Source organism: Olea europaea, chromosome 2, assembly GCF_002742605.1.
Source record: "Olea europaea var. sylvestris chromosome 2, O_europaea_v1, whole genome shotgun sequence".
Taxonomy (NCBI): Eukaryota; Viridiplantae; Streptophyta; class Magnoliopsida; order Lamiales; family Oleaceae; genus Olea; species Olea europaea.
In genome coordinates this window covers 20,639,618-20,662,368 of record NC_036238.1, presented here as the reverse complement: position 1 = coordinate 20,662,368, position 22,751 = coordinate 20,639,618, and the positions used below count along the sequence as shown (strand labels likewise).

Sequence of the window (22,751 nt, the reverse complement as noted above, 5' to 3'; positions counted from 1 at the left end):
ACACATTAATTCCTATTTATAATAAAATAAGATTAACAACTCTCCACTACTTTGTGACTAGTATTCATCCAAATAATAGATAACAACTTTCAAATAACAAACTAATAATTCTACAGTTTTTTTGTGTCTCTAATTTTGAATTTATGTGTGGATTCTCAACCTTATCACTCCAAAATTTTATGGTCTCTTTATGATTCATTTGATCCTCATTATTTCTGTTGCTATGTGACGTTGCTAATATGCTCTAACATATAATGACTTGAACTATTACTCTCAACAAGGTTGGTTGATGGGGGTGCGGATCGATCTATAAATTTTAACACCAATAAAATTATTATTATTATTTTGACATAATGAATAGTGGATTGTAATTTCGTATCATGCAAACTAAAAGCACCTATATTTAAAATCATTTTATCAAGTATACTATTTAGTGTTTAAGTGTATTTTTGAGATTTATTTTATTTATTTATTATTATTATAATTTTTTTTTTTTTTTTTTTTAGATAAAAGCGTGTCTTGATCAGGACTTTAGAGTCAGTATAATTACCGATAAAAGTAGTAGCGTGGAGGGCCCTAACGTGGGGATGGTATACTTTTACTAACTTTGTTGAAAAATGGCTTCACTTATATTTTATTTTGTTTAAAATAATTTATTCTTCTAAAATATTATAAAATGTAAAAGGTTATATGAAATTAAATAAAGTCATAATCTTAAATAATATATAAACCTCGTACTACTACTAAAGGTATCAACAACAATAAAAGAGCAACATATTCTATGAGCCTTTAAAGACGTTTCAAATATTTCTCCCTATAAATTTGTTTATATGATAATATAAATCTTAAACACAAAATAAAAGAACTCAACCTCAATTTCAAGCTTTTAAATGAAAAAAAAGGTGTTGTAAATTTTTTTCTTCTACAACAAATTATGTTAAAAAGTTCTATATTAACAATAAATAAACCATAATCTTAATTAGTGTGTATATATATACACAGAGAGAGAGAGAGAGAGAGAGAGAGAGACTAAGTTCCACGGTTAATCATCTCCAAGAAATTATCAAGTGATTTTTGCTTTTGCAATCTCATTTCCTCGTAGACTTTATTGATGAATGCCTCCGTCCGACGATTCAACTCATCTAGACCTGGTGACAATTGTCTAGATATTCGGGTACTCAAAGATAAGTTCGATGAAGTTTCTTGTCGTGATTCACTATTCGTACAATTCTCGAAGGTTTTTGATTTTGACGAGTGATATGGGGAATTTATGGCTATATGATGGCCTCGATGCTCCAATGTGTCAGACTTCTCAAGGTGCTTTGTGGGTTGCCCGTTACGTCCATCCGTTATCATTTTCCATGTACTCTCCAATGTCTCTCCTCTCTTTGGCTTTGTCACCCTTGCTGTCCTTACACCTGAAAAATAAAACAGATATTTTTATAGTTTAATTTCAAAAATTTATAATGCATTTTTTTTTCTTATCTCTATAGTCAGCATGCTATATTAATAACCAAAAATAATAATAATAAATAAAAATAAAATATTCGGTCCTTGTTTGAGCCCTATTCTTTGAAAAAAAATATATTTTTAAACAATATTACATTAAAAAAAAATAAAAAAACACTTTGTCCATGTTTGAACCTCATTCTTTGAAAATAAAAAATAAAAATTCTTATACAGTATTTTGACAACATTTCAATGACACATTTTTATGAAAAAATTGGGGTCAAGGGCTTAGTATAGATTTAGGAGGGGACTCGAGCTAAAGTAAAATAATTACAAAATAAGAAACTACTTGTTTTTAGCTTTAGTCATAATCTTTATTACCATAGGTGAGTGTAGAAAATCATGATGCATTAATAGCACACGGACCTTTACGATTGGCTCTGAGAGGTTTCCAGTGACCAAGGGTCGCCGGAAGCAGAAAATCTGGACGAACCTCTGGTACTGGGGGGATATTCTTCTGCGGCGGAGTGTACGTAGAAATGGAGATACCTTCTTCATCTTCATCTTCATCTTCAGGTTCAATATCAGCATCAGCATCAGTTTCTTGTTCTTCAACTTTTGCGCCATTTAAAAGCACTGGCTTCACCTCCACGATCTTATCATCACCACCCTCATACACCAGTGGTGGGGGTTCACTGACAGTTGTTATAATCTCCGACTGAACCGGAAAGGAGTCAGATTCCGGCGAAGGCGAGGATGCAATTTTGTGGAAGCGTGACGAGGCGGCGATGGCGATGATGATGCAGTTCATAATAATGTACAAATAAGGAGGGCTAAGCCATGGGAGAACGATGGACCAAATCTGAAAAATAAAGGGAATCAAGAATTTGATTCCCATGGCTAAGGAAACAAGAACTCCAGATGTAATTACAAATACTTTCATGTTGAACAACTGAAAGAGAAGATCATATGGTGCATGGGGATGTAGCGTGCATATATATAAAATACAGGGTAGAACTGAGAGCCTAATTTGTGGGGTTGCATGAGATCTTGGCCGTTGGATTGAAAAAAAATAAAATGCATTTTAATGTTTGACGATTATAGGACAGGAACTGTACCCTTGTGGCATATACGCGTTGGACCAAATGTGAGTTCAAAAATATTAATTCTTTATCTGGAAAATTGGATTCATTCGGGATAAGTATCTTATCAAATACTAATGCTTTTTTTTATATCTTTTCTTCAAACTTCAATGTATCAACTTCGGATAAAAACTTTGAAAGCATTAATTGTCATGTCACTCCTAAAATCTAGTGCATGTGTAAAAATTGTGTTTGTTCCCAGAATGTGGAGAAATAGACAATGTTTAGTAATTTAATCATGAAAAATGGTAATGGTAGTCCATTTTAATTTCGATAATTAAATTGATGATGAGATTATAACCAAAATAAAGATTAGAAGGAAATCGTTAAGACTCGGGGAAAATATTCGCACACGTATCTTTGTAGATCTCATAGTCTATTTTCTATTAAGAGTTTGTTTTACTCAAGGTTATAACGTTGAGTCCCAATCCATGTTACTTACGTCATGAGGAATTGCTTATTGCATAACAATAAGTATATATTATTGATTCTTAGTAAGAACTCGAGCGAAGTTCTAAGACTTATCATTCCAAGATGTGTGAAATTGTATCTTCAAGAGTAGGAAAATCAATCTGATGAGGTCGAAGCGTGTTTCTATAAACAAACATACGATGAAGTTCTTTCATTAGAATGTATTTTTTAACAAGTAATTAGATTTCAATTGAAATATAATCTTTCAAATAAATCATTGCAATTTTGGAGGAAACAATGAAAGGACTTTCAGCCAACTAAAATATTTACTTCAACGAATGGTTGAAATCACAAGTTTGAACTAAGCACATTAATATTTATTTATATTATTAAATAAATAAAGGAAAATCTTTTAGTTGAAAAGTGGGGTTGGATACACCTCGTAACCGACCATTTCCTCAAAAGGTCTTTTTCTATTCTATCCTACAATTCAAACTTGTGTCCCTACGTGTGTATCTTTAGCCCACAAAAGGATTAACATAATTAGGCGTTGGCCCTACACAATTAATTTGTATTAAATTGTGAAGCAATATTTTACCTTTATTCTTGAAACTTTTTATCAAAAAGATATTTTGTGCACGAACTAATTAATATTTCAAAATTTCTCTGTCATGGCACGTAGACGGTAATTTTAAAAATTCCCTAATATTTACTCAAAAAAGGAATTAAGTTCAGCTAGAATCATTCAAGTTTGTTAAAAATTCAAAATGGTCACTGAATCATGTTTTAAAAAAGTTCAAAATGGTCATTGAATTAATTTTTTTATAGTAATAGTTACTCAAGAATCTAATTGTTACACTAACGAATGCTCAGCTAAAAACATTAACCTAAAATTCTAAATGTCACTATTAAACTCCAACATGAACACAAGCCGCTATTAACTAATGTGCCACATCAAACAAACTCATGTTGGATGTTGCTAAAAGCATAATTATCAAGCGTATTTTTTCATATCTGTTCGATTTTAATTAGTAAATTGTCGTTCATATCCCATTGAAATTTAACGGTAACACATCATGGTTTATTCATCAAATTTCAAAACGTTTTCCTATGGTCACTCATCTTTGAGACTTTGCACTCAATCCATCATCGACCAATTTTATTCCTCTCATTTCTAATGTATCATAAAAAAATTCCACTTTGTTAGTTACGGCCGTTAAATAAATTATTACTCAACCTAACAATCCAACTCACCAAAATTGCTTATGCCAAACGTGACTCAACGACCCCAAACACTTCTTGAAGCCCCAATTATTGGATCCCACTTTCATCTCAAAAACACCCTAGCTCCGAATTCACTCATCTTCCCCCCTCCATACAACTGAATTACAAGGTCAATTGTTCAAAAGGATGTGAGAAACTTCTATCCCCGATTGTACTATCTACTCGATGGTTTTCTAATCCTAATATTCCATTTTGCAAAAGCGTGCCCGACCATTTGAGGAATGCAATGTCATCAAAATTCGGTCACATCGAGAAATGGTCTACTATTGTGGTCATTTCGCATCCATCAAGACTTCGTGGACAGAATGTAACCTCGAACAACAATTTTACAACTATCGCTTCTATGGGAAGAGGGATGCATGCATTTTTTGCTTGGATCAACCGGCCATCGCAACCAAGGTATTAACTTATTATAAACTGGGCCGGGCCCCATGGCACATCTCCAAGTGGTAAAAGGGGAGGGTGAAGAAATCCAGCTTTACTTGAGACTGCCGCGTCAAGGGTTCGAATTCTGAAATATGGATTTGGCTCTTGGGTAAGTGCAAGTGTACAAGCAACCTTCCACCCTGTACGCTTGGAGACATAACCTGCGATTTACCTCCCTCACAATGCTCCAAGGCAGGGACGGTGGGGGACCCTTAAGGTTGGGGTTCAACCTTTATTATAAATGGGGCCGTGTTTACACCCGTGGAAGTCAAATTTTTTGGCTTATGCAATTTTGTTGGGTTGGATAGTTTGTCTAAGTTGTAATTTTTCTAGCTGTCATAACAGGTTTCAAGGAATTTTCATGTGACACATCAATAATGAGTGGAACGAAATCTGACGGATAATTAGATGGAGTGCAACATCTCAAAGATAAGTGATCATTGAGAAGCAATTTGAAGTTTAATGAATAAACCATGACCGTATATAAGTTGGGTGAGTAATAAAATGTTGGGTTGTGTGGTCATATAATATAGTTTGCTATGATAAAATAATTATAAGTTGTGATTTTATTGCATTATTTATTATTGAGCATGCAAATTAAAGTGCCTATGATCACTTGAGATAATATAAGTTGAGTATTTTCGTTGAGAAGTACAGTGTGACACAACTTATATTTTAATCATAAATAATTTGTTCACAACCAATATATAAAGATTGGCATCTTGTACTAGAAGGTCGTAGTGTTGACCGAGTCGCTATTTAGGTTTGTGATATGTCCTTATTGCAGAAATAGTTAAAGGAGACAACAGTACGCTTGGAATGTATTGAACTGACGGTGTGTCGAATTTAATTCTATAGCATGACTATATAGAGAATTAACTATCACTAAACCACTGTGTCTTTTATCTAAATCCCTTGATAAAATTATGTAAATCTTTTCGTGATTTCAATGATTCTTTGATTCATGGGTGAGATCAATTTGATTGGTCAAATATCTCGATGAGTTGAAAACTTGAGGATGAGCGGAGCAAAGAACATGAATTCGTGTCGGGAGCTGTAGTTTTGAAAAATGGGTAGAGTGACTATTTAAGTATTTTCTGTTGAATAGTTAAAATTTGAGCTCAGTATTTAGCGATGACTAAACTTTGACATCTATGATTAGTTCACAGAACCATTGAAGAAAATGAAACTTAAGTTAGTGAAAGTAATTAGAAGGGCAAAACGGTCATTTATGCTCATACCTAATTATTGAATCTCGAACGGGGATAAAATACATATACAACATGTCAGAGGAAAGTATTATAGATTTATTGGTTTATGTGATATTATATATTCCAAGAGTCCAGTTTTTTGCCTTTAGTGGAAAATGCAAAAACTAATAATTAGATTGAGTGGTCTAGAGTCGATTAGTCATGATTTAATTATTAGAGTTTGGATAATATATGTTCGATTAGGTCCCTATGGTAGCGTAATGAAGTATTGAAAATTAATTATAGTAATAATAATAGCTTTGGGCTTAACTGTAATTACAATAAAGTTTTGAACTTAGTTGTAATTACTATGAAAGTTGAAAACTTAATTATAATTGTAATTGAAGTTCTAGGATTGGACATATAAATAAATGTAAACTAATTGAATTTGGACTTTAATTAAAATTCCTATTTGGATGTTGAATTATTATTGCATAAAGATTGGAACTCTTCTATTTCTATAAATAGAGATTAGATGGATCCTACACATTCGATGCAATGGAATTGTAAAACATTCATAATACATAATTTCATGGTGTTCAAATTTTAAAGAGAGAAAAAAAATTATTTTTTATTTTTTTTTATTTTTCAATTTTCAGTTCAAGAATTAGTTGCTTGATTTAATTAAAAGAAAGTACCCACCCACCGGTGTAGTTTTGATTTTGGAGAATACCATAGAAGAATTGGAGATTTGAAGCATCAAATTATTGGAATTAAAAAATTGAAAGTTTGTGATCCAAAAAGTTGAAAGTTAATGGTTCAGAATTAATTCAAGAATTGATCATCGAATTCGGTAAAAATTCGAATAATTTATTTTTTATATAACATACACGTGAACATCTAAACGATCTTATTTTTGAATAAAAAATTAATTTCTAGATAATTTCACTTCCGCATTCCAACATAAAATACAATTAATAGAATAGTTTAAAATTTGAGTGAGGATTACTATAAAAGAATTTTTAGAAACCTTCACCAACCGCTCAATAAATACACAGCTTACGGCAATTGTTTTTATGTCTACGCGTGTACTCAATTTGCACATACGTTATCCTTCGCAAACCAGAAGCCGGTGGGATAGTGAAATCTTGACTAGAATTTACAAAATCTGAATGCATTTAACTGCTAAGTGGAGCTATCTGCAAATATTTGGATAAAATAAAAATAAAATAAAATAAAATAATACACCCCGTATACCGACACCGAGACTAAGCGGTTATGTTGTAACTTGTAACCACCAAATAGACTAGGAATTTTTGGAATATTCTATTCTACATTGTCTCCATTATCCATGGCGCAATCAAATGCGATTACGTTTTGGTTTAACTAAATAATTAATGGGCGGTGGTCGGATCCATAATAAGTCAATGAATGAGATAAGGAATTTTTGGTCAATGTGGGGACTATACTCGGGTTAGTTGTTTCGGTTACAACTTATAAGATTCAATACCATCAAGAAATGTACACATATTAATTGAGGTATATTTTTTATTAGGTTCTATTTTTTTGGTTGATAAGTCGTTTTTAGCCAATATTTAATAGATGCACGGGAAGACCAAATAACAAAGTCAGTCAAGTATTGTATATATCGAACTTTCAAGCTTCGGAGTTAACAAATTTTATCCCTTTTCTTCTTCATGTGTATGTTGGAATTACACATAAAAGGTGCGGACAGAGACTTCTCCAAGCAAAGATAAGGGAGGACGTGATCCTATGCTCTTTGATGCTCAAGTCAATAAAAGACCACAAGTTTAGTGTGTGAGAGACACTAAAAAAATAGAAATACTAGAATAGAGTTCGTATTTCTAGAATCATGTGAATTATCAAAATATCAATTACATTCAAATGAAATCAAACGTGAGTATTTACACAAAAGAAAGTAGTTCAAGCTCTCTGAATACTTAACATTTGTTTCATTACAATAGCTCAAGAGTAAGTTCATAAGCATGTGACCTTCCCACACACTATTTTAGACGAAAGAAGGATTTGAGTTTCAATCTCCCTTAAAAAGATGTCACATTGATCAAATTACATGGGATGTGACCTCATTGTCTCGGCTAAGAAGAAAATAGAGGAGACGCAACTAAGAGGCATCCATTGATGCATGCATTTGTTTTCTAAAGGAGGATAATCTCTTGGAAGATGATTGTGTTGTTGAAACAAAGAGGCATCCATTGATATAGGAGTCGAGGTATCGTCAAATCAAGGTGACAATAGTCCCCCCGAATTCAAGCATAAATATTTATATAAACAAGTGCACTTTTAAGTCAAGGAAAATAAGAAGAGGCGATTGTTGAGCTTAAAAAATGAAAATCATTTTTGAAAGCTACCAGCAAGGTTTTCTGTCAAAATTTTGACAGATTTTTTACCCTTGCAGAGGGTTTTGTGTATTATGACACTATTAAACTAGCATAATCTTTCGTGCAAACTCATATATCTAATTAACAAATGAATAATGCTATTTGCAGTCACTCACTATCGCAGTTATTTTACGTGGCATAAATGTGGCGATTAGTTTGATGCATAAGGTAATAAAAAACCTAACACAATAATGCATTCAATTACTAACCACCACATGTATGTCATATCCGACAATTATTACAGTGAGCGACTGCAAATAGCATTACTCGTAATAAAGAATGACAAGTGTCAAGGAAGCAAAAGACTCAATCAAAATATTGAAATTTTGATTTAATTATAACTTACAGTATAATAATGAGTGTGAATTACAAAAATGATAAAAAAAAATAATAATAAATAAAATTCCTAAGATCCGCTTTAAATGGGGTCATTAACACAACAATGAAAATGTTGAAAATCAAAGGATTAACACATCTCGCACTCTTTTCTCCATTCTACCAACTAGAGGCCCATAATTTAATTTAATTGAAATTGCTGATGCAATATGTTTTGTACCCTCTTAATTAAACTTATGGTCCATTACTGAAGCCATTGAAAATAACATGGACAATTACTCCCAATAAAAATGAAAAACATTTTATACATATTAAAGTTATTAATAAGATAAAAAGAAATCAGTGAGAATGAGTGGACTGATCGGATAATATATGCTTCAACGTTTCTAGTTTTGAAAAGAACTTTTATAAATTTTTCTCATGTGAAAGGAAAATTTTCAATCATAATCTTGTAAATTAAATTTTGGATCAAATGAGTGGCGTCTATTGTAATAAGCAATAATAATTTTTTTTATAACATTCTCATGATTGTAGCGTAAGATAAGTTGAGTTTCATTTATGATCTATATCTATGATAAATGTTTTTATTTTTAGTCCATTTTCTATGCATAAATAATCGAATGTTTATTTTCTATTATGAGGGTTGTAATAAAGATCAGAGTATGCCTAATTTTTTTTCTAATTCATGTCCTATGAATTTTAGTCTATCTTTTAAATTAAAAATACGAATAAAACAACTGACATGAAATAATATAACTTCAAAATCAGGGTTAAATTGTCTAGATAATTTTTCAATGACTCTTGTGCATACATATGCATTATCAAAAGTAAACCTACTAACTTTAAAAATATTTAGTTTATTATGAGGATATTCAATTACTTTAAATGCAATCGTTTTAAGTTTCAAAGAAGAATTCTACAAGATTTGAAGTTTCAAAGCGCAGCCTGACAATTGAAGTGCAAGAAATCAAGTTTTTAAGTTCTTCATATATTTCTTTATTTCGTGTGATGTCTTTCCATATCTTCTAGTATAATTTGAGTATCATAATGCTAGGCTAAACTTCTTGTGTATTAAATGAATTATAAAATCTTTTGAATTATATTTCTATTTCAAGAATTATCGTATTTTAGTTATTTATTGTAGTTGTGATTATATATGCCTAAATATTGTATTAATTGATTGTTTAGCTACCAATTAAATAACTTGTTGCTTATTGTAGTGTTGTGGAATTTATAATAAGTAAATCACTGCATATTTGACACACACGCACTAAATATTAGGAATAATATTTAGGACATGTGCAATCTATAATGATAATAATATGATTGAATACTTTCTTTACATATGAATTAGAATTATGAATAGGGTTAAGTCATGCTAAGAATATATTTAATATATCTTGTAAAAGAATATTAGATATTAATGGATTATCGATTGTCATGCACACTTAAAATAATACTAACTTATTTAAGTCGAGAATTGAAAATAGATATCAATAGTGAATTTTGAAATCCAATACATTTATCCCATTATTCGATAAAACCAATGTTTTACATAATTCATAGCTTAACTTAGGATAATCACTAACATGACATCTCTTTTATGTTACCAACATTGAATTTGATAGAAATTGATGAACTATAATTATCAGTTATTGCTTGTGAAACGATAATTCAACTCATCAATTCTATTACCTGTCAACAATCATATATGTTTGCAGGTTTTATATTATAACAATTTCAAATTGAGAAAATAGAGATTTGTAGAAAAAATGAATTGAAGTGTGAGTTTATATAGAATTATTCCAACCATTTTTCTAACAAAAAAAAAAAAAAAATGATCGTTTTAAAAAAAAAAAAAAAAAAAAAAAAAATGATCGTTTGTGGCCCAAGAGCCATGATCCAAAATCTTTTATGAGCATAGAGAATTAGTATGAGAAAGACGGTTGCCAAACTAGCTAGCTAGATATCAACTTAGTGGAGACACCGACCATACTCTATCTTATTGTGGTCTACTATAAATCCTCCTTTCTTTCTTTATTTGAGCTCCATTATTCAAAATTTATTTTTTTAAAACTTATTTTCAATCGCACATTCTTTCAATAAAATAATTTTATACGTAAATTTAAATTTTTTTTTTTACTTTTTAATCGCGCATATTTTAAAAAATCACTATTATAAAATTGTTCTCTCAAACAAATCTAAGCCATCATTTGGCCCCCGTTAAAATTATAATTTATTTTTCTATTTTCTTGTTAATTACACATTCTCTAATAAAATAACATTAGATGTAAATCTAAAACTTTTTTTTTTAACCATACATTTTTCAGAAAAATAATATTCAAGATTATAATCTCAAATAATAGAGATCAAACGTAGACTAAATATGAAGTTACTATTACTAAGCAAGAAGAAACCTTAAATCTCAAATAGTGATGCTATGTGTACGAAGGATGTTGACAAAAGACATTGACAAAACATAAATTGACAATATTTATATCACTCATTTCAAAACCAGATTTTGAAATCAAAACAAATTAATGACCTAAATCTTGCCGATACCTATTTTGTTACCAAACTTTGTCTACCTACTTTGTGCAAGTAGATTAATTGAATCTGAAATTGGGAGCAATTTCCTCTTTTTTCTCAATTGTGCGCAATAAAAATAAAAAATAATAATAAAAGAATGGCAGCTGTCACACGCTTTGGCCTACAAAACTGCAAATCAATCACTTTTGGCAATAGTTACGGAATTATTACTACACTTCGAGTTGAGCTTCTTTGATTCGGATGACATTTTGTAATTAAGCCCTTGTTTGAGCCCCATTTTGAAGGAAAAAATGAATTTTTAAATAGTGTATTGATGCAAAATGTGTAGTTAAAAAATAAAAAAAAATTTTGAATTTACGTGTAATATTATTTTATTGAAGAATGTGTGATTGAAATTATGTTAAAATACTGTTGAAGAATTCATTTTCTCCAAAAAAAATGGGGATCAAACAATGGCTTAAAAGCGCAAAAAAAATAAAATAATAATAATAATAAATTAATTAATTAATAATAAAAAGTGAATTTTGTGGATTTGTATTTAAAAATAATTAAAAGTAAGAAAAATTGTAATTGAATAGCGTGGCCCCACCTATAGGAGGCTCCCACTTGAGCTCCCATTTGAATAGTGTCTACTGTTCAAATAACAGGGCTCTTAAAATAAATATGAAATATGTACCAAACAAAACAGGGACTCGTAAGCCTTGTTCAAGTAGCAAGGCTTTTAAAATAAATATGTACCAAACAATTTTTAATCAATTTATTCCCAAAAAATAAAATAATGAATTTCTTCAAAATATATTTTTAACTATATTTTAGTCGTTATTTATAATTTTCTTGCCGACTATATTCATATCTCTCGGGCTGAAAACTGTCAGCAACATAATTATGCTGGTTTTCTTTTTTTGTTTTTCTCGTCATTGTGAATTATTAGATTTAATTTAAAAATAATTACTTGTACCTCATATATGATATATCAGTTAAGTAATTTTTTTTTTTTAAAGTACAAATAAATCATACTTAAAACAATTTAATACATAGTAATGTGCGCGCGCACACAAAAAGGGCAAAACGAATTAGAAAAGTTGTCTTTCTATATATATTTTCTTGAATTAATTGGAAATTTGGCTAATAAATAATAATAGTAACAAAATCCTTTCTAACGAATCTAGGCATTCAAAGGAATCGAAAGACTAATGAAGGTAAAGAGGATGATGGAGTAGGTCGCAAGACCATTTTAACGAACCACAGACATATTAGAAGGCAAGAATCATGAAAGGAATAAAAACGAAAATTTGGCCCAAAATATACCTTATCTGTGTGCACAATTTACCCACAAAAACCCATTGAGAGCAGTAATCTTATTTTATTTTAAACTTGAAAAAATATGAGATCTAAAAATTGGCTCCGTAAAAAGTGATTTTTTTCATTATCCTTTATTTGATTCAACCCTATATGTGGGAGTAATTAAGTTCTTGTACAAGACTTTATGCCGTTACAAATGCGAAGTCTCATCGGATTTAGAATTGCATATCAAACCTACATTTCATTTTTTAGTGGAAGCTTGTCACCTACTTCTTGTCCTCCCCACTTTCGCATGCGCTCTGTTGATTGCTCAACCTGCAATTCGTAGTTTCTAATTAGTACAATTACAAGAAGAATAAATATTTGGTAAGATAATTTTTCAATCAAAATGAAACTAAGAATTGCCGAATAATCCGTCAAAAAAATCTTCTTAAAATTAAAAAACATGCCGGGGCATGCAAAGAGAGAGATTCGAACATCTTCAATAAGTGAAAGAAACATTTACACAAGAGAGTGTTTTTCGCTAAGCTTAAAAAGATTACTTAATAACAACTGTAAGAATAAGATTATCTAATTAAACATATTTGAAAAAAGATTCTTAAAATCGAAATACACTCTATGATTAAATATGTAAAACATTCTCAGCAAAGTAGAAACCATTAACACAAACCTCCTTGATCCAGTTGGTTTTGTAAAGTACCAGCAAGAGCAGCAACGTCTGTAAAGCTACTCCAGCTATCATGCCACCCCACAGTCCCTAAAAGAAAACTAAATCATAAGAATTGCTGAAAAGGAAATTGAACATAAATGATGTTGAAATTTGAAATGATGCAATTTTGTTAAGAAGAGAAAAAAATCATTTCTTATCTACTCAAAACGATAGGATTCAACTCATTGTAGTCAATCGGAAGCAGATATACCCAAGTTATAGCTTCAAACCCCGAGATATTATTATGGAAAAAATCATTTCTTATCTACTCAAAACAATACGATTCAACTCATTTTAGTCAATCGGTGGTAGATATAACAAGCTATAGCCGCAAGCCCCGAGACATTATTATGGCAATAGTTGAACAAAATTCCAGCACTCTAATTCAAATTTCTCTCAACTAATTCGCTCTTGAGGAATTTCCAAACTATTTATATTTCTATAAAATCAAAACGATTTACCTTTACCTAGATCAGTATATACTTTTCTTTTAGTTTTTGCGAATCGGGTCTTAGATGAGGAGGAGTTCTGGCTATTAGATTACAACTGGATTCAGAGGAAGAATTATGCTCTCTAGAATTGGGGCCACAAAATTCTTGTTCTAATTATATCCATAGTCGAATTTAGGATGCACGTTTGTTCAATATAGAGGTTCAAGTAAAATTTTACTTACCATCACTCCAAATTTAGCCACATAGCCAAGAACGTATCCGAGAGGAATACCAAAAATGTAATAACAACCCAAGTTGATGTAAGCTACTAGAGCTTGCCACCCACCTCCAATGGCAACACCTGCAAAATGGCTCCGAAAAAATTACTTCGGGAGAGGAAGGAAACGTGATACCTAGAGATACAATGCAGCATTTAGATGTGGTATATGATATAATCAAATTGAATCTATACCTGATATCACCGGTTGGACACTATTGAGCAGCATTGTAATTCCAAGAAGGATTGAAAGGTGAGATACTGCACGTAGCATAGTTTCGCTACTCGTAAAAATAATACCTAAATAATTTCTTGTAGCCAGGACAACAATCATGCAAACTATCCCAATCAGGAGTGATTGAAAGACTGTGACATAGACAGCATATTTGGTTGCTCTTGGACGTCCAAAGCCAAGCTCATTTGAGACACGAACACTGGAATAGAGAGGGAAAAAAAATAGTGAACCCTAAACAATATGTAACATTGTCTATCTAATTGCAGTTTGAGCTATCTTATCAGTTCTCAAGCTAGCGACACAAAATGATAAACCATTGTCACGGAAAAAATAGAACTAAATATTTCTTTCCAATCAGTCTAGATTCTTTCATTATTTCAGACACAAGAGAAACAGAGAGACTTTGATTTAAGCACAACGGATTCCTATTTTCTCCAAGGTTCCATTTGTTTTCAACGTCGAATATTTTCCAGCCACAACGGTTTCAGTAAAAAGTTTTCTGCATATTGACGTGATAACTGAGCTTATTGAGAACAAATAAGAAGTGTTGATAAGAATCTCAGCTTCTTACCTTATAGCAGCATTGATTCCAATGAACAACATGGTCTGCCACCCATCAATGTTCATGCTGAAATATTACACCAAAAAAAAAATAATAATAATAATAATATATAAAGAAAAAAATAAAGATTAGTATCTAAATTGAAATCGTAGGATACAAAAGTATTGAGTTGAGGCTTCTAATACATAATATTCAACTTCTATAAAATTGAAATGGTAGAAGAGTATTATAAATTTTAGTGACTTGTTGACTAAAGATGAAAAAACATCAAAGATATATTTTCTATTCCAATCAACACCACTGCTTGGCATATCATAAACTCAAAATGCGGCATTTTCAGCCAGACCGACCTTGATTTATCAATGACAAATTATTTAGATGCACCATCAAAGTGATGAATCAACTAAAATCGACCATTCATTGAAGAAAGTGTTTTTCCATAGGCCTTATTTCGAGATTCATTAAAATGGTAGGTGTAAAAATTAGACATATTTTGAACTCACCAAATAGAGAGGGAACCAACAGCAGTCACAGCATTGTCAAGGTTTCCAGCAAGGACAATGATGCTCATCATATACCAAATCTCGAGGCAGAGCATGACGGCAGATGCAAGGGAGAGCCTCACGAAGGCCCATATATCGTTGAACGCGGACCAAGAAAATCCCTTCCAACCATCCTTGCACCAACCAACCACATAACCAAATTGTGCTAAGGCTGTGATCCAACTTGTAAGGTCGAATGCTATGACTGCACCATCTGTTCCCCAGCCAAATACATAAATGAAAAGCCAACATAGGAAAACTTGTGAAGCCAATGCGAGAAACGCGATCCATGCAAGCACGGCAACTTTACTCTGGGCTTGAAGAAACTTCTGAGTCGGAAAACTGATAGCAAGGGAAAACAATTGAGGGAGAACCAGAAGTGTATATACTCCTGCTGGTTTTGCTATGTCATCCTCCTGGCCAAGGAGCTTCAGAATTGGGGTGGCAAACAGGTAGAGTGGCAATAGGACAAAACAAGTGGCAAATAGGATTACAGTTGAGCGTTGCATGTAAATGCCAAGCATGTGAACTTGTCCAGCGCCAAATGCCTGACCACATAGCGTCTCAAGGGCACTCCCCATACCAAGCTAGACATATTGCAAAATAAGAATCAGGCTTTGTTTGTTTTGCCTCAAATTTCAAGATAAGGGTGCCAATGCAGTGTTTATAAATCATGAATTATGAAAGAAAATCATCTAAGAAGACAATGAGAAGAAAAAACAGAAAACCCGAAATGTTTTCTTAAAGTTTCAGCAACACTTCCTAGAGATATATCTCTTTTTTTTTTTTTTTTTACTTTCTTTCTCTTTTATTTTTTCCTGCTTCTAGTTTCAGATTCAGACTCCAAGCATGCTTGGCAAAAAAAAATAAAAAATAAAAAATAAATAAAAAGTTGCTACTTGTAATATGGGATCCAAATAGGGATGACAATCGGGCTCGTCAGCTTGGGCAGAGCCGGAGGGGCCCGTATGGCTCGCCGCCTCGGCACGCAGGCCTTTTATATTTAAAAAAATAAATAAATAAAGACACCGAGCCTTGTAATCTTGGCCGAGGAAAAGCTTGGACCATTTTACTCAAGCCATGCCCAAGCCGGCTCATTGACACCACTAGATCCATCCCGTCCCACATTAAAAAAGGAAACTTTATTTTTCAAACATGATCTCAATCTCAGAATCGTTTTAGACGCTCATGTCGACCAACTTTTCCTCCACACATTTTGAGTGGCCCACGTGCATTAACATCAAAATCAAATCCAGGAACGGTATTTGTATTGAGAAATAAATAAATCTAGGTAGCTGGTCCACCTGCCGACATCAATTTTTACCGTCAACTATGGCGTTTTGTTTATTTAGCTACTCAATCAAACCTCCAGAAATAAAAAATAAGAAGATGAAGAACAATCCGAAAGTCCATGTTGACTCCCTAATCTTGATTCACTTCCACCCTCCCCTTCAGTAATCAAAGCAGTGTTGGAACCAGGAGCAAAATATTTTGAATATCCGACACTAAGAACTGTAACTGAGACAAATATTTTGTATAATTTTCCTGTCCAGAAAGAATTATAAATAACTATATTACACTAAACTATACCATCACAACATCACCCAAGAATCCAAGATAAGAACAGAAACATATATATTTGCATATGGCGGTGAAGGAACTGACCATGAGACCGAAAGAGAAAGTGCAGACAACGGACATAGCAATAGAAAAGGCGGAGAGTTCAATATCTCCGATATGCCCAACAAACATGATGGCTACAGAGTTAGTTCCATACTGACACAGAATTTGAAAGGCTATTGGCCCGCCTATTCTCCATAGTTTCGCAGTCTCTATGCAGAATACTCTCCACCACGGTTTAAGCCCTCTTATTGGGAGGTAATCCCCGTCGTCTCCGATGATCTGCAACTCGCTGGGCTTTCTATCAAGTAGTGGCGCCGCCTCCATTTCGGGCGGAGGGCGGTGGAGACGAGAGGTAGATGAGATGATTCAAGTCTCTTGGAGTCGCTACGGAAGATTGTGTTGTCTTAAAAATTATTATTTACAATGAATAAAGAATTGGAGATGATATATTCCATAAGCTTTAGATATTTTCAATCATATTTTATTTGGAAAATGTCAAACGACCACATTGTTTGACATAAAGGTTGACACAGCACTCACAGTCGAGATATGGGTCTCATACAAATAAAATAATGTCGAGCTCCCATGTGTGATAGATGTGTCAACCGCTGTGTCAACCAATGTGATCATGTAGCACGGTTCTATTTTATTTTAATAAAATAATTTTTCACACTGATTAATAATTTTACTCTACATTTTAATCGCATATTTTCCAAACTCATTACTTTTTATAAAATTTATTGTAAAAAATTTACATCAAATAGTTTTTGCTCTAAAAGCGATGGAATGGGTTTACGGAAAATGAAGAATAATCATCTTTACATATTGTCACTGTTATGGGTTATTTTACATTTCCTGATAATTTTACCAACAAACACAATAAAATTATGACATTTATTTATAAAGTTTGTTCCAAATTTATTGAGAATAAAATAATGTTTCGTTACTTTGTTGAACAACTTCATCATATATTTTAGGAATAAATACCTCATTTATTTATATTCTTTTAGTGCAATTTCCTTTTGTTTTATACCTTTGATTTATTTATATATAAAAATAAATAAAAAAAATCCACGAATGCGTGTAAGTTATTTTTATTTATAATTTCCTTGATAAGTCTAATAGACTAGTTCAAAGAATGCTAGAACAAAAATTATTAAATTTTTTTGTTCGAATTAAATACAATATAATACGTAAGACACTAGTAACATTATTTTTAGTTACAATTTTTACGAAAATTTTCCACAGTTTCAATCAAAACGTAATTCTAAAATACATTTTGTGAAGTGTTTAGTAAGAGTTCAAATTATAAATAGATAAAAATGAGTGATAAATAAGTGAATGATGTTTGTAAATTTCTCAAAACATATGAAAAATTCCCCAGATCAAATAAATAAAATAAAATAAAATAAAATTCCTAGCATTTGTAAAAAGGGACTTGAATGTTTTTAAATAATTTTTAAACCTAAATCAAACTTACGTTTAATTTGCACCGTGTGAAAACTTTTGTGTCAAACTATGTTCAATCACCATTAAATGTCAATGCCCCACAATTCTTGTCTCTATCCCGTTGCCAGCTTTCTGCCCATTTACGTTGACTCACATTTTTCAAACTGGTTAAAAGACAGGGTTGAAGACAAAATGACGTGGCGGTTGGAAAATTTTAAAAAAAAAAGGCGGTTGGAAAAATATTTAAAAAAAAAAAGAAAAGACCATGAAAAGAAGCGTACCGGTACCGATGAGTATAGTCTATCCGTGTTGAAAATGACATGGATCTCTTTGAAATAGGTGATGCTGTCGAAGTTTTGGTGATGATATTTTGGAAATAATATAGAGGTTATGCGGTTTGACAATGGTTTCAATTTTAATAAGGTCTAATAGCACAAAACGTCCTTATGTTTGATACTTATTGTGGAAAACGTCTATACGTTTGATATTTCTTGCGAAAAGCGTTCATACGTTTCAATTTTTTTTGCATTTCATCCCTATTTTCACTTTTCATTGTGGAAAAAATCATTTTCATAAATTTGAAACGTATGGATATTTTGTAAATACAGGCCAAACGTAGGGACGTTTTGTGCTATTAGATCTTTTAATAATTATTTAGACTCACTTGCACTTTTTAAAATATTAGGAGTAAGATTGCAATTTATTCTTTTTTTTTCTTTTTTTTTTTTGGCTTTATTTAAAAGGAGGGTATTTTGGTTATTTTATATTCAAAAATGGTGAAATTGACGTTTTGGACCTTTTTTTTGCTTATATTCAAATATTAATGGTTTGAAAAGTTTTCAAACTGAAATAAATTATTTCACTTTTCAAATAATATAAATCCAATTTTAGTGGTTCTATCTGCCTTCAAACCACGATTTACCTTACGACATAAAATTCCACTTGTTTTCTAAAAAAAAAAGTTAAAATAATTAATTTCAATTTTAACTTTAGTTGATAATCATTTTCTTATATTTGTTTGGCAGTGTCCCGCTTGAAATCCTCTTTTTTTCCTCCTTTTGAGGAAACTCGTACTAATTTTTAGTCCCACAAAGATACTTATCAATTTATTATTAATTGATTTTTGTGTCCCAGCAATTCAAATCTTAGAGCTCTATCAGTTCCCTGACATTCTATGTTGCGCTGCGCCTCCTCTTAATGAAACTCATAAAGGATTTTTTTATTTTCTAAGCTTTCTCAAATTGGACATCGAGCACAATCAAAAATTTGTATCGAACGAGATTCTAAAAATAATTAACGTGATTATAGATATAAGTAGTGATATAGGTCGAATCAAATCGACCCTTTAGTCCATATAAAATCAAAATGTGAACCACGTCTAAGTTTACATCTGCGTCTTCTCCAATCCAAAAGGAAAATGCAGTGACCCAAAAGAAGAGACATGGGAATAAAGTAAAGAGTGATTAATAAACTCGTACTGATTCTTAGTCCCACAAAGATACTTATCAATTTATTAATAATTGATTTTTGTGTCCCAATAGTTCAAGTCTTAGAGTTCTATCAGTTTCCTGACATGCTATTTTGCTAGGCGCCTCCTCTTAATGAAACTCATAAGGGATTTTTTATTTTCTAAGCTTTCTCAAATTGGACATCGAGCACAATCAAAAAATTGTATTGAACAAGATTCTAAAAATAATTAATGTGATTATAGATATAAGTAGTGATATAGGTCGAATCAAATTGACCCTTTAGTCCATATCAAATCAAAATGTGAACCACGTCTAAGTCTACATCTCCGTCTTCTCCAACCCAGAAGGAAAATGCAGTGACCCAAAAAGGAGAGAAACGGGAGTAAAGTAAAGAGTGATTCACAGGCTGCCATACAAGATAAGGAAGATTTATACACTTAAAAGGCAATTTTAATTATAATTTTTATATTTCTCTTTCTTAGTCATTTTAATTTTGATAAATATGTTTTCCACACTTACCGAGGTTCCAACATGTAATTAAAAGTTGATTTATGGAATATTTTCTCTCAATTTGTGTTGTAATCGACTTTTTTAGGCTTAATTCTCAATTTGAAGATGAATAAAACAACATGAAGTGATTTGAAAATAAAATTGGATGAAAGGATGGTGTTTGAGGAAGGCCAAAAAGTGCTAGAACTCAATTGGCCGAAATTGATTTCATAAATTTTGGGGACTAGAATGAAAGCTTTGAAAAAGTTGGAAGACAAAAATTGAAGAGATCAGAAGTTCTGTGACCAAAATGGAAGGTTAAAAATCTCAAGCACCAAAAGAAAAAATATTAGAAGCTGAAGGATCAAAATTGATGAAATCAAAAGTTGAGAGACTCAAATTGAAGAAACTGAAAGTGCAAGGACAAAGTGAAATTTCTTGGAAGTTTAGGAATTGGCGCAAAAATGCCAGATCAACAGGGTTCCGCACAATTTGCAGGGTAGCCTAAGTGTAGTAAAACTTTGATCCAATAATCATATTGAGACAACGAAAAATTATTAATTAGACGGAATTAATATTTAATGAATACATATATATATATATATATATATATATATATATTGATCAAATCATTCAGCCTCGTCTGATAAGGCTTCGTTCAAAGGCAGATGACTGAAGTCAGAAGAACGTGTCAATGACATGGTGATCTTTGATTTTGAACCAATGTTGTTAGGTCGAACCCACTAGTGGCAGTTGACCCCGTGTTGTCGGGGCAGTTGCGGGAACTACGTTGCAACATGCTTCTTATGCCTAGGCTAATCGACCAACACGTCACGCGGTTTCGTCCCCACGCATGTCCTCCATCCTACATCGTTGTGCCTCAAGACGGTCTCGATTCGGGACAATTTCGTGCCAACCGACCGGACATTGGGAAATTGCGAGCACTACGCTGCAACGTACGTCTTCTATCTAGGCCAATCGATCGACACGTCGCGTGATTTCGTCCCACGCATGCCCTCTGTTCGGATTGTTCCTTCTACTCTCGTCGAGTCTTTACTTTGTTTCTCAACCGAAATAGGCAATTGCGAGCAAATCCGGTTGCATGTGTCTTAATCCGGGGCCATCTTTTAACACGCAACGCAATTTCGTGCCCATATGTTATGCCTCGTCCGATGAGGCTTCGTTCAAAGGCAGATGGCATAAGTCAGAAGAACATGTCAATGACGTGGTGATCTTCGATTTGAACCAATGTTGTTAGGCCGAATCCACTAGTGGCAGTTGACCCCATGTTGTTGGGGCAGTTGACAGAGGCTCCTCTAAGGAGATCTTTGTATGAAAAACATATGGCAAGTGGAGTGATGTGATAACTTACTAAAAAGTCCGCTTCACTTAACCAGCAAGTCTAGTCTAATCTTATATGATAGGTCTAAAGTTGCAAAACCTCCGTTACACTTAATGTAGTATGGCTTAGGAATGATTGATTAACACCGATGATGGGAGAATCTGGCCGCAGTAATGAGGCCACGTGTATCTTTATCCAATGGTCTACATCTATCATCCTCTACTATAAAATCTCACACTTTGCTCCATCCAAAAGTAACGTCACATCCCCAATTTTGAGCCCCTTTCTTTTCTTTGATATATATTTGTTCCCTGAGCCTATCCCACATTCAATTATACATATTCAATCATATTGAGTTGACAGTCAGAGTGCCTACAGTCGCCTCTCCCACCACCGGAGCTTGGTCGTACGCTCTAACGATTTGTCCAATTGTGCAGGACAAAAGCTCACGTAGGCACTACTAGAGCTAAGATCTATTGACCACGTCATCTCTAATAAAAAAGTAGGGTCAATAGATTGACGCCGTCTGTAGGTAACTTCATATTATAACTATGAAAATCCAAATGGTAAAAGCTATTGAATAAGCATAAGCATCCCCTTTGAAAAAGGCCTTCGTAAAAAAGAACAAGTGGAAGCCATCAAAGAGAGAAAATTTTGAAAAGATAACTGTTTAAGAGAAAACCCCCGTAAGGGAAATAACTTTCAATACATTATGAATTCGGGAGGCAAAGATGCTCCCTTGACGAAATGGTACCTAGAAGGACAACACATCTTCACTGATCCCTACCGCCATCACAGGCAAGGTGGATCAAGAGTGGCGGCACAGCACACCAGGAAAGTAGCCGCTATGGCTGGAAATAAGAGAAGTATCACCTAACAAAATGCTGCCATACAAGAATTCCTAAAACAAAATGAAGTAGAGTTATATTAATTTTGGGACTTAAAATATAATTAGTAATTAGTAACGATTATGGTGCATTTAAAATTAAAGGCATGGTTATCAGACTTAGGTATTCGATTTTTATCTGAACTTAGGTATTTTCATACATAATTGCCAATTAAATTAAAACAATTTTTAAATTTGGGTAAATAATAAATATAACATATTAATGC

General features: G+C 32.5%; 2 protein-coding genes across 2 annotated transcripts; both read right to left on the bottom strand.

Moving 5' to 3' along the window:
- Positions 1-1,013: 1,013 nt before the first annotated feature.
- On the bottom strand, positions 1,014-2,392 carry LOC111373537. The gene is made up of 2 exons (XM_022996084.1): positions 1,876-2,392; positions 1,014-1,418 (listed from the first exon to the last, which is right to left on the bottom strand). Exons 1-2 carry the CDS (start codon positions 2,390-2,392, stop codon positions 1,030-1,032), a joined length of 906 nt encoding a protein of 301 aa, XP_022851852.1. The 3' UTR covers positions 1,014-1,029.
- A 10,159-nt stretch (positions 2,393-12,551) lies between these two features.
- Positions 12,552-17,316, bottom strand: LOC111365984 (protein DETOXIFICATION 35-like). The gene is made up of 7 exons (XM_022986586.1): positions 16,932-17,316; positions 15,228-15,853; positions 14,734-14,790; positions 14,123-14,361; positions 13,893-14,011; positions 13,181-13,267; positions 12,552-12,825 (listed from the first exon to the last, which is right to left on the bottom strand). Exons 1-7 carry the CDS (start codon positions 17,211-17,213, stop codon positions 12,745-12,747), a joined length of 1,491 nt encoding a protein of 496 aa, XP_022842354.1. The 5' UTR covers positions 17,214-17,316; the 3' UTR covers positions 12,552-12,744.
- Between the last annotated feature and the right edge of the window lie 5,435 nt (positions 17,317-22,751).